This window comes from Bacillus rossius, chromosome 6, assembly GCF_032445375.1.
Source record: "Bacillus rossius redtenbacheri isolate Brsri chromosome 6, Brsri_v3, whole genome shotgun sequence".
In the NCBI taxonomy this organism is placed as follows: domain Eukaryota; kingdom Metazoa; phylum Arthropoda; class Insecta; order Phasmatodea; family Bacillidae; genus Bacillus; species Bacillus rossius.
In genome coordinates this window covers 20,661,731-20,675,521 of record NC_086334.1, presented here as the reverse complement: position 1 = coordinate 20,675,521, position 13,791 = coordinate 20,661,731, and the positions used below count along the sequence as shown (strand labels likewise).

Sequence of the window (13,791 nt, the reverse complement as noted above, 5' to 3'; positions counted from 1 at the left end):
GTAGGAGAACCTCTTATCGATGTTGTTTCAAAGAATCTAAATTTACAAATATTACTATTTATCTTATTATGATATGTATCTTTATGAATAAGAATTTACAAAAAAAAATGAATTGATTACATTACACTTTAACATTACAAAAGACTAAAACACTAACAAAACTTAGTTTTATATATTGTTGTAGCATATTAGAAGACGAAATAACTCACTAGGCTAACATTAAGAGGGCTGTATCACAAATTTACTTTACAGAGGAGAAAATATCTTTTAAAGATATTTCATTACCTCATTGATTACATAATACTGCCGTTGATGTGATCGTAGATATAAAGTATTGAAAAATTAGATTTCATTATGTTTATGTAAATATTTAGAAAACGTTATTGCTTATAGATGCTCATTATTTAAATAATAAAGAATCTTTTACTTTTATGTACTGGACAAACAAAATACTTATAAGTTAATAAGCTTAGTTGAATAACATCTTCAATTTGTATTGAATTCAATGTACAAATTGAAAATCATGTACAATGAATGCAACTGATTGAATTCAATAAATATTTGATCTTGTGAAACGGCCATAGTGGTGATGTAGATAATTATAGATACTCACATGCATTTTGAGAGTCCTTATAAAGCCTATTACAATTCTATAAGTATACATTAAAATGATTTTAAAATAGACATGTGTAATATAATTAAAACTTGTTTAAATAAGATCATAACAAAAAAAAATGAAAATCCTTCAACAGTAAGTTATGTTTTATAAGATTTTAACAAAACACACATACCATAAGAGAATATTAATCATGCCACATAATTCAACACAAAATATTCATTCCAATAGGCGCTACGTAAAAATAACTTCTATTTTTATGCTGATAACTTTGCATTGTTTTATATATATCATTATTTCTAACTTTTAATATTCTCCACACATTAACTGAAATTAAGTATTTTCAGAGCCTTAGCAAGTGTTGGTCTGTACCACATACAGTTCGTACGATATCTCTACGTGAAACACATACAGTTCATTATTTGTAATTTTAATTATATTTCCATGAACATAATGAAATTAGTATAGGGCCTAGGTTGTTCACTGTTGAGTACTTCTGAAGTATTTTCATTGTGAGTTAACATACATACCAAATGCCATTCTTCCAGTAAAGTTACAAAGAAGACAACAAGATAATATATGTATAATATATATAATATGTATAATATATATAATATATATAATATGTATGTAGTACCATATTTTAAACCCCTATTAAATGAATAATAACTCAATCTCTTTTCTGGACTATTAAGTAATAGTTTTTGATTACTGTTATTTGTAACTTAAATAAAATGACAACTAACAAATTAGTAAAATATATAATTACGTGCGATATAGTGACAGGTTTACTTGGACGGCAAACGAATATAATAAAATGTCTATGACAATGTTAACTTTACTCATTATTATGGAAAGAAACAAAATGGGCAGATAAGCATATTCTACGCTGACATTTAAAAATGCTCAATTCAAAATGAACATTTCTTCCCGATGACAAACAAAAAAGTTGTATGGTCGCGAATAATACATTCGTATGGCGTCACATCAGCGGAATATTCCCTTGGCATAAATGTGTGAAGTCTGTGACACAAAAACAAATGAACGAACAGCTTTTTTTTTATCGGATGTGCAATCGGAGACCCTTGGGGTGGTTGAAGAGTGTCAGGTCGGTCGCCAGACCAGATAGTGAAAGCTCAGGGGCTTAGGATAGAAAAGGCCTATCTCCAAATTATTAAGTATAAATGTTGTCATGAAATAGTTAAAGACTTGATTACAACCAGGTTTTTAAACCCATCATGATCATGAAGACACTGATCGGAAGGTGATGTACAATACATTTCAATGGCCTTTTCAGTTTTTGCTAAATAATTATAAATATAAGCAAAATTCCACTGTATCTGGACAAATCAAAATATTGATTATATTTTTTCCATCACAGAAATAATATATGATATGATAACTAAATTTGAAAAAAGCGGTTATGTTAAATGTATTGTATACTTTCAGTAGGCAAAATTTCTGGCCCCTACCTCTTATAGACTTTGAGAAAAACTGCCTTTTAAAATAACATTGATATAGATAGGAGCGCAAATTTGTGACACGGCCTCTTAAATAGTAACAAAGACATTAATACATAAAAATAAAAATAAACAAGGACATTACTACTAGACAATATACAATAGACAATAGTAGATAATTTTAACACATGTTAACGAGATCATATGATTATAATTTAATTATATAAGGAATAGCAAAATTTTTGAACACTTTATCTTATTACGGTGTAATCTCCTTAATAAAAACCCTGTTAATTCAAAGCTCTTATTAATACAAAATGTTTTCACATTCTCTAGAAATTGCATGATATGAGTTATACAAAAATATGGTTATTATGTAATACAAAGTGGTTTTTGTTCCATAGGTAAACAATTGCATGAAGTAAAAGAGAGTTATTACAAATATCCCAGAATAAAGTAAAGAAACAATGTGAATTTCAACTGAAATAACAAATAGGTTGGGTGAAGAAATATAGAAATTTTATAGTAGTTCCAAAATTATGGTAAAAAAAAATCATTTTGTAGGTAATTTATAAACCTTTTCTTTATCCTTCTGTCTTAAATCCTTTAAAAAGTAGTATATTTCAATTTTTTTTCTTTTAAAGACACACATGTAGTAACCTAAAATTATAATTCGTAGAAAAAAGTACATATGGTGCTGTACAAAATAGTGTGCATGTTTACTTGGAGCATATTTTATTTTATTTTAAGGTGTGTTATGCAAGAAAAATATTTTTAATTTTATTTAAATTGTAATCATAAATTATATAAAAATTGTGATGAAATTTTGTAGTAGTATGGTTAATACAAACCTTGTATTGCAGAGTGCCAAAATTATGGCCCCTTCAGGTTTGTATTATTGAAATTTGACTGTATCTAGTTAAGGAACATTACTGTCAAATTTATTTATATGTGTAATGAGTGTGTTTAAAATGTTATTTTTAAGGAACGTAGTAATGGCTTCTTACAGCTGTTTAAGGGTGGAACTGTAATGCTAGGGGTTGCAAGTAAATAATTACAGTTCAGGTTTTATTTAAAGCAGTTAAGATTCTAGCACCTATTTTTCTTTTTTGGCAGAGAACCAAAAAGGGAATTTAAATCTACATCGGTTTATTATTATTTTTATTAATTTGTTTTTTACCTTACACGTTTGTTACGATAATTTTTATTAATGTTATTCCAAATAATAGAGCAAAATACAAGTTTAGATCTAACTAAAGCTGTATTAAATCTAAATTAGATGTATGTGTCATCTATATCAAGAATGGAGATTTTGTCCGTCTGTCCATCTGTAGCTTGTATAGTGCGGAGGTGGTGAGGTCTAGAGCAGTGAAATTTGGCACGTGGATTCTACAGGTTGCAGCCATTTGCAGTTTGCACCTCAAAATAGATTTTTTTTTTTTAAATTGTCTTGGTTCTTTTTTCGAAATACAACCTGTTCCTTTTTTAGTTTTATGTTTTTTAGAGATTTTGGACCATGTTTTCCTGATGATCTCCATGGAAACGGTCATGGCATTTTTGATGAATATTTCTTCATCACCATGGCAATGGTCATGGCATTGTTTACATATTTGTCTCTATGGCAACATCTACAGCAGTGTTGAGGCCTCATTCTCTCTTGGATCTCGTCCAGTATTTCCGTAATTATTATCTTTTCCGCCATGCAGACACTGTATTGTTTGTTGGAAAATGTGATTTTGAATGCCCAATAAAATAAAAATAAGGCATCTTAGGTTTATTTTTCTTCCCATTTTTCTTAGTTCTAATACATTTTTTTTTACATTCGTTGAGTTTCAAAATGGAATTTTCCCCTCTCCCCTCCCCCTCCCCTTGTTCACGGCGTGTTCGAGGCGGGGCACATATAGGCCTAATGAGCAGTGCAAGAGTTTTCAGCCCTTATACTTCCGAAGAGTAGCACTGGGGTAAAATCAGCTAGTAATTAATCAAAGTTACGGTTCTTTAAGCTTTTTTATATGTGTGTTTTATGCTTATGAAAAAATAGTTTAGAATTAAGTGAGATTGATTTGCTAGTGTTTATTCAAAATTAATGCAGTAAAATTTCCTAAAGATGGTTATGGTAGTAATTTTTCTAGTTAAGATTAACACAAAGTTTAAATTACACCACTCTACAATAGAAATTATGTAACTAAAGCAACTACAGTCATCTAAGGAAGTTTTTTTTCCCTGCTATAATAAAATCAACTGTGAGATGTAACACTTCAATCATGTCTTCAATAAAGATATTGAATAAAAGAGGGAATGAGGTACTCGGAAGGTTTTTACTGAATCAAAATAGCAAGCATCCATTAGACTAAGTGTTTTTTTCTTCAGAATTGATTTAAATAAATGTATACATATTGTGAGAACCCCATGGTATAACTGGTTTTTTTCTTGATTATGCTTTAGCAAAAGTTAGTTTTAGATCTGGATTTACAGTAAAATTAATTGATCAGTTTACTTATTTACTTTCAACATGAAATTGTACTTTAGAATGCCTATAGTTAGTAATTTTACCCGCACTAGACACCCATCGAACCTGATGCTGGACCGACTCAGTGGGAAGATACTGCACATTGATTTTGGAGACTGCTTTGAAGTGGCAATGACGCGTGAGAAGTTCCCAGAGAAGATTCCCTTCAGACTCACTCGCATGCTGATCAATGCTATGGAGGTAAGATCACCCAGTTTTATTGCTGCTTTCTTGTGTGCTTGGCAAGATTTTTCTGGATTATCATTCTTTACTTGCTTGATGTTTGATTTACTTCATTTCGTTATTGATCTTGGGGGGTTTATGTGTTTGGTCATATGTTTGTAATGAGCATCAGCATAATTTTCTATCATGAAAACTGAATAAACAAACAGATCCCCTTTTCTTCCAAATGCTTTTCTTTTTTATTATTATTTTTCTCACCAACCCATAGTTATTAAAAAATAATAATTTCATAGCTGTTTGAAGTTACAAGTAACTGTTATATTTTAATTGAGTAAATTCTTATGTTTGAAATTATTGTATATCTTTAAACGAGCAATTCTTATATATATATATATATATATATATATCATCTGAATCTCGGAAACGGCTCCAACGATTTTTTAGAAATTTAGTATGCAATGGGTTTCGGAGGCGATAAATCGATCTAGCTAGGATTCATTTTTAGAAAATGTTTTTTCCGTGTTTTCAATTATCAACTTTATCGATAATCAACTTAAACATAAATTACTCTTCCTGACATCTATTGGCGAGTAATAATACAATTTTTTTTAATTGGGAGCAACTTACTGCTTTAACGACACAACAACACTAAAGCTACTCCAGTAGATGGTGTTGTTAAGCAACACTAAGCCAATGAGTATTTGGTTTGAGGTTAGACCAAGAAAATCAATTGTTTACTTATATTATTTGTGTCTTTTTAACTCATGTGTTCACTTAAAAATGCCTAAACAATCTTTGAAAAAAACACTTATAAACAATCAAACTTCACGAAGCCGCAACTCGTCTCAGGAACACCTTGAAGAACATCAAACTGAAAATAATCAGGTTTCTGCTCGTCCCACACATGCTGCTAAAGTAAGATGCTTGCAAAACTTGACTAACATTATACAAGCAGAAAGTTCTTATGATTTAGATGTGTCACGAGATTGTGCGTCACAACGTGTGGCCACTGAAAGAAATATTATTCATATTTTCATTTCATCAGTATGTAATTCGTATTTAAATATATTTTCTAAAAAACACAATTTACCAAAGAAAAATACCGAGCAAAGCTCGGTCATCCAGGTACTGTAATGGTGAAGAGAGCAACCTTGATTTCATTCCACCCAGAGTTTGAAGTTGGTACTACTTAATTTCTGTTTTTCAATTACATATTTCTTGAGTTATTATTTCGTTTTAGAACATCCATGCACCAAATGCATGTCTTCAGTTTTTTTTTTTTTTTCCCCTCTCTTTTACAAAGTTTTATTAGCTTCAGTCTGTTGTATTTCTCATAGCTTCCTTGTTCCTTGGTTGCCTCAACCAGATAAGTCAGAGAAATTTCAATTTTTAGAATAGTGAGTGTATTGAAGTACGCAAGACGTTTCTTCAGGTGAGCAGCATTGCAAAGCCTCGATCTCGATTCGTGTTGACCGCATCACTAGTTGATGTTAATCCTGGTGATGCAATGGCACAGGTGACCGGCATCGAGGGCACGTACCGCCAGACGTGCGAGTCGGTGATGTCGGTTCTGCGCCGCAACAAGGACAGCCTGATGGCCGTGCTGGAGGCGTTCGTGTACGACCCGCTGCTCAACTGGAGGCTCATGGACACCAACGCGCCCAAGCTGAAGCGCTCCAAGACGCAGACGGACTCCACGGTGTCGTCGTCCTCCCAGGAGGCGGGCGACATGCTGGACAGCGGCGGCAGCCTGAGCGCCACCGTGGCCAAGAAGGGAGCGCCCAGCAGCATCGAGAACGGAGGTCTGTCCACGGCGGCTCGTCGTTTCTGCATTGAGCGTGTGACCAAGCGACAATATTGGACTTCTGTCGAGGTCCATCCTTCCCGACTCTGGTTTTCCATGACTTCCTGAAATCACTCTAGTCATATGCTGAGACGTATTTACATAGCCCTTGAAAATTATTTCAACTATTAGATTTATTCATTTACTAGACCCAGTATTATTACTGAAAATAATTTTCAAGGGCAATATACTTGAATTACGATTTCCAATCCATAAAGTCTTTATCAAAAACTCATGATCAAAACATTTGGGGTTGCACTGTGTTCAGAGTCACATTATTTTAGGGTAAATAGATACATAAGTAAGGTTAAGCAGATTTCCGTGGACAAAGTATGCAAGTCAGTGGGAAATGTGGGTATCTAGTATGAACTGTGTGTTCCAGGAGATGGTAATCAACCAGAAGCTGTGAACAAAAAGGCTTTGGCCATCATCACGAGGGTGCGGGAGAAGTTGACGGGACGGGACTTTTCTCACGAGGAGGTGTTGACGGTTCAGAAGCAAGTTGACCTGCTGATCCAGCAAGGCACGTCCAATGAAAACTTGTGTCAGTGTTACATTGGCTGGTGAGTAACATGCAGAGAGCAGCATTGCATGTGTGTGTACATATAAGCATAGAGCATTTTCTCACTTTCATTATATATCTCTATTCATACAGTGAAATCTCATTTTAATGGGGGAAAAAACACATTTTTGGTACTTAACGGTAAAAGTACTTTATTCTGAACTGTTAGTAAATTTAAAACAACTTGTAGGGATCCCAAAATAAATACTTAAAAATGAGAAATGCTTTAAAATGCAGTACTTTGCTACTAGGTTTCACTGAATCTGTATCTCTATAGCCCTCTCTATATATTTTTGTTTCTCTCGTACTTTTTCTGCACGGTAGCCTTTTCTCCTATAATATATGCCCTCAAGAAGGAGTGCATTCAAGTGATTGCATTTGTATTTGTGATTTCATATGCTATTCCAGGAGCATGTTGTTATATATCCATTTAACAAACATGTGACTAGATTCTTGATGTGAACTTCATTGTATAGGAATGTTTATGGATGATTTTGATTTTATGATTTCTCAATATGTATTCAAATATCCGAACATCTGAATGAATTGATTATGTTATTGTATTAAGTTTTTTTTAAAATGCCAGCCATTCTTGATTTTTATATTTCATTTTTAATATTTCTGCCACTTTTTTATTATATCAAGGGTTTATTGATTGGTTGATCAGTGTAAGATAAATTTTACCTTTATAGGCTATTTTGTAGATTTTTTTTTTTTGGCCAGTTTAACAATAATTATTCCTTTGTCTGTATCTCTATGTTGCAGGTGTCCTTTCTGGTAGCTACATTCTTGGAGCGGTCATGTTTGTAAATATTGTACTTAAGATAATATAGTCATCAGCATGGCTTGCATTTTCATTTCACCATGAAGCTCAAGCAGCATTTTTTATGCTCAAAAATTCATGTGACATAAAATGTATGCTTATAAAACAAAGAAGGTAAGTTCTGAATTTAACTAGTGTAGCAAGTTCACTAATGCATTCGCAAGAAGAATCAACAAATAAAACTCAAAATGATGCTAAAGAATTTTTCAAGGGACTTAAAAAAAAAATGTATGCTTACTAACCAGGAATATTTTTTGCAATGTTTATGTTTGTAGGTCAAGTGCAAAATGATTTGAACCTGCCAAGCAGGTAATTTCCTTCAGTGAGAACATAGTACCAGAATTTCACTTGTTTAGTAAATAAAAAGTTTAAGAAACGAAAGAACTGTCTGTAAAACTAGAGGATATTTTAGGTGAAATAGATAAGAAAATATGCTTACTAGTCCAAATAATTAAAATTGAATTGTTATAATACTAATATTACCACCCTCAAAATGCAAGTAGAAAAAATTTATTTATTTTTTGTGTGTAAATTGGGTCTGAAGGGTTTTGACAGTGATGTAGTGATTCTTAGATGTAAGACAGTTAATCTCACGTAAAGGGTATAAAAAAAGGTGGCAGCTCATTCTAAGAGTGTAAAACAACATTCTTTGCTAAGTAAATTTTTTTACAATAATACTTAACTAAATATATTTTTTCAGTTAGCTATGTTCTCATGCGATACTATACCCTAAGATTGTAAATTGTGTCACTTTGTGTTAGACACAGCTAGCGATTTTTATCACAGCCCTGGTCTGCAACTGGTGTGTTATCACGACGCTGTGTGTATATTTTTGGTTGTCCGAGATCCATGAGACTTCTTGAAGTCTATTGAAGTTTAGAGATGATTGAAACCTTTTGTTAAAATGCATGTGTCACATACCTAGTCATATTTCTAGTACAGTGTAGTCATGCCAACTGCAACTCAGTCGCTGCCTGGGCCATTCAATTACTGTTCCAAGGACTGTGATTTGTTTGAACAACAGTATGTACTATTACATATTTCTTTTAAACTGTAAGTTAATCTGTACGTGATAATTGTTTTAAAATTGTGCAACTAATTCAAATTTTTTATTATTTTGAACGATTGATTCTTCTGTTTTTTGTTAATGAATCATTTTGTAATTACTGCAAGGAACATGGAAAAACAAAACATTTTTATAAGAAAAAAAATGTGTTTTTTTACATGTATTGTGAAATGTAGCTGCATAAATTAGAAGTGTTTTCAATTTCTACTCAATTTCTGATAATACATGTTAATGCATGATATTTGCAGAGCTACTATGATAAGAACTATTCCTTATTTGTTATTAAATACATTTTTTATTGTATATGTTATGGTTTCTTATTTATGTATTCCCTTTGAAAATCTTCGAACTGCTATGTTATAGAAATACTTGCAAAGAAATTAGGTTCCATACCTAGTTAATTAAAAAGAAAACTAGTTAATACAAACAAAATGAATTTACTGCTATGGTTTTTCTTGATTTCCTTGGTGTATGTCATTTTTGTTTTGTCCTGTTGGTCCTGCCTTTTTTTTTTTTATTGTGTCAAACAGTAGAGAAAATCAACTTGCTTGACTTATACCACTGTGAGATGGTAAATTAGCATGGTTAATTTTATATAAATATAGACTGTTAAACAAGTAGGTAAAACATGTAGTGTATCCTTTACATAAATGAGTTAAAATTCGAAAACATGAGTGGCACTGTGCGGCTGCTTCTCACGCACACACTTAAAATGTTGGTGTATGTATAGGCCCCACTAGGGTAGCCAATTAGATATGTAGGGAAACTTTAACTTTCTGCTCCACTTGGGTTGTCAATTAGTTATGTGGAGATACTAAATAGGCCACACTTCTATGGAGATGAACATACATGTAACACGTTGGGCTGTGTTAAACTGTGTAGAAAAATTGATATTGTGTACTTATGTGGCTCTCCGATGGTAAGTGCTGATATTAAGTAGGCCACAGTTAGGTGTTAATTAAATAGATACAAACATACATAGATATACACTAGGGTAAATGAAACTATAAATAACATAACACAACACTCTCAAATAAAATATGTAATTATTTATTGCAAATGAAAAATGGATTCAAAGTTTACCCTTATTAATTATATTTGTTTAATTACTAATTATATTCAAAAACCTAACTGGTACTTGGCATAATACCGTATATACTCGTGTATAGCGCGCCCTTTTTTCCTCTCAAGTAAAGGAAAAAAATAAGGATGCGCGCTATACACGGAAGAAAAAAAAAGGGGGGGGGGGGTGTGGCGGGGAGGAGGAGTGGAAGTCGTTAACTGCCGGGTGACGTTTCTGGCCAGACCCCACACATACCATTGAATATATATAACTTATAGAAGTCGCGAGGGGATAGGATTTATTATTCCAATTTTCGGATCCAAAACTGTGGTAGTTGTTAGCTCCGCCGCTAGACAGCTCTTCTTTCCCCAAGAGGGGTACTCGTAGTTACCAGCTTCCACGCCAGAGCGCTGTAGCGTCGCTTTTTTCAAGGTCATGCGCGTAATTCTCTGTCTCACTCTATCGAGAGGCGGTGCCTTTTGTTGAAATCCGAGCGCTTAGATACGGGCGGGCGCAACTGAATTGGAGGAGTACGGCCACCGAAAAAAAAAAAGTGCGGTTAAAAGATGCCAACATCAAAATTTAAGTTTTAATTATAAGAAAACTACAGAAATTTCTTAAACGTAATAACGTAAAAAAAAAATACTGACATTCGTAGCTCAGAATTTATAAAATGTTGTGTTAACGGAGTGGCGCATTGAGTAAAATGGCAAAACATAATTTGGAATAATTCTTGACAACGTTGAATGATTTTGGTAGCTATGAAACAACTATGACTGCGATGACTTCAAACGCGTGCACGTATTGTTATTAGTAACTGAAACTAATGGTATGATACTTTGTGGCTATGCAGTTTATAATTTATTTTAACATAAAATGAAACATTTTTACATAATGTTTTGGTTGTTTCGTAATTCAAAATAAATTATCTTAAACGTTATATGGTGAATATTCCCAGTAACGAATGACCACTAAAAAAAATCAATTTTGCCAACATAGATCTGAAAAGTTAACGATTTACTATGTTAAGTTGCTTATAAATAACGCACATTTCCCGGATCTCCAAAGAAAATAAGAGTTTTTGTTATAGCATTGAGTTGCCACTCTTTATATTCCTTGCTTTGAGGTTAGATACACAAGTTATGCTCGTAAAAACGATGCGTAAGTATTTTGAATACAAATATATTTTCTTTTAATAACCGAAAGGTAAATATTATTTCCATGAAGTATAATACAATTATTTAAACACAGACTATTTTTTGTTTATTATTCCATCTGGCGTGATAAATATTATATTTTAAAAAGAGTTTGTGGATTTTTAATATAAAATAAATATTTATTTATGACATCAATTTAAGTTGTTCAAAAAATTCACTTTGGTATGAATTCAACCAACTTCATGTTATTCAGGGCAGAAAATTAGAAACTACCAAAAAAGATTATCTACATTGCTGTTTTGTGTAAATCTGTGCACGGACTTAGTAAGTGATATATTTATAATTCCTCATTTTAGCAACCCATTTTAACACAAGAGAAAAAGGATTTTATGCTAAAAATTATTATGTTAAACCATTAATTAGCAGGAAACATGTATGAATAATCTATTTAAATTTGCATTTGAACAGTGAATATTATTTTGCAATAATAAATATATTTAATCATCGTATATTACGGATGAAAAGTTTGTATTTCCATCTAATCAGAAGAATTATGACACAGTTAATTAAATTGCTTTACAAGTTTTTATTCACATGAATATCATTAAAAATTGGTTGGGAAGTTATATAAATATACAAAAACAAATCATTATACATACAATTTTATTATCTTAGTGGATTTAAATTAATGGTGTCCCAGTGACTACTGCGAAGAAAAAAATCTTGCGAAAGATTTCCTCGTAATTGAAATTCGTCAAAAAAAATCTATCTCTCATTTTTGGTGACATTTCTGACAAGTGGTACGATGAAATTTGAGATTGGCAAATGAATGTTGTGAAGCAATAAACAAAATATCACATTCGTGAACTACAAATGTATAGTTGTTTTTATTTTATAGTAAAAGTATATCTAATAACCCGTGGCTTTGCTCACGTAATTTCCGGGTATTGCTGATATTCTACCATTTTAAGAAAAGTATGTATTAAATTCCAAAGATTTTTGAAGAATTATACACAAAGAACTGTCAAGTATGGAACATATTTAATAAATAAAAATATTTTTACGACTTATTTTTAATTGGTTTAGCGTAAGCCTATTTTAACTTTTATTTAAAATTAAGTACCTACCTTATTTTCTATCTCCCGGTTTAGTGACTTTGAGAATATATTTTTCCTTGATTAAATCTTAACTGTTTTCCATTTGACGAAGAAGCCAATTAAAATATAAACTAAGACTCGCGCACTTATTGTATGTTAAGACTGCCATCGTTTTAAATTACTGTAATTTTTTTAGTTATAGTCATGCTTAGGATAATAACATAATATGCCTTATTACGCATACATTTCAGTATTCATGAAACCAATACATTTTTATTTGAAATGTAGAGCAGTTACCAAATTTCTTATCTCGCATATTGATTTTTTGGTATGGCTAGTATTACTTAAACTAATTTTTTGAATTTTCACTGATGTACTCTTTTCCCTTTTCTATGTGATTTAGAAAATATAGCAATATACGTAAACAAATTAAACCAAAATCATCCTGAATTTTTATTACCGAAAAAAGTTAAATACAAAAAATTTTAATATGCGTATTTTATTATTGAATTTATATATATCTTGCCAATACTGATTTAGTGGGTTCCATTTTTTTTTATTTTTTAAAATAATATCTACCCCTTTTACTACTTAATAGATAACGTTGAATAAGAGAAGGTTGTTTAAGGTATGTTGATTTTCCTTGCCAATATCTAAAAGTAAATTTTTACAAACGCGAAATATAGTTTAAATAAGTATTTTACTTTTAAAATAAAACCATATTTTGAACGGAACACTGACTATTGGCCCAATACAAAGTTTTAATAGCTAATTTTCACTTCACTCGGGTACAGAATCCCATCATTCAGTGATTTCCGTGGCTAGCTTCTTTTGGGATTTCATCATTCTCAAACGACGGTAAAGGAAGCACCTCTTCAAGGTCGCCTAAAGATGCTGATAAGACCTGCCGGGTAATTTGAATCGTTGGTCTTAGATTTTCGAAGAGGGGGGTGAAGGATGATGTCACGACTGGGCTGGTTAACCAAGTTCTGCCAAATACCACCAGGGGCGTATACGGCCGATACCCAGCGATGAAAGCGATCGCAGCGGCGGAGCTTGGAACTACAACAATTCTTCTGAGAAACCGGACAGAAAATTTAACCTGGGCTCGCGACTTCTATACATTATATATGTTCAATGCACATACGCACAAGCAACAAGACCTCTCTTTCACACACTCGCACACACACACACTCGCACGCACGCAACCTGGTCTCTCGCACACACGTGCGCGCGCAAGCTCGCATGTCTCTTGTTTATTTTTAGACCTCCCCCTCTACAGAAAGCCAGCACAGCTAGTAAAATAAAAGATAGAGAGAGAGAGAGAGAGAGAGAGAATGTTGTCGCCATTCCCCCTTCCACTTCCTTCGCTTCGTCGCAGCTGCTACCGGTGAGTCATCAAGTCCTCCGTG

The 13,791-nt window shown here is 32.5% G+C and overlaps 1 protein-coding gene across 1 annotated transcript in view; it reads left to right on the top strand.

The window, feature by feature from the left end:
• Positions 1-8,139, top strand: part of LOC134532815 (serine/threonine-protein kinase mTOR) — a 65,568-nt gene extending 57,429 nt beyond the window's left edge. The window contains exons 38-41 of the mRNA XM_063369701.1: positions 4,639-4,786; positions 6,285-6,570; positions 6,994-7,174; positions 7,939-8,139. Coding sequence (XP_063225771.1) covers positions 4,639-4,786; positions 6,285-6,570; positions 6,994-7,174; positions 7,939-7,954 — 631 coding nt within the window. The 3' untranslated portion in view covers positions 7,955-8,139. The remainder of the gene's footprint in view (positions 1-4,638; positions 4,787-6,284; positions 6,571-6,993; positions 7,175-7,938) is intronic.
• The last annotated feature ends 5,652 nt before the right edge of the window (positions 8,140-13,791 follow it).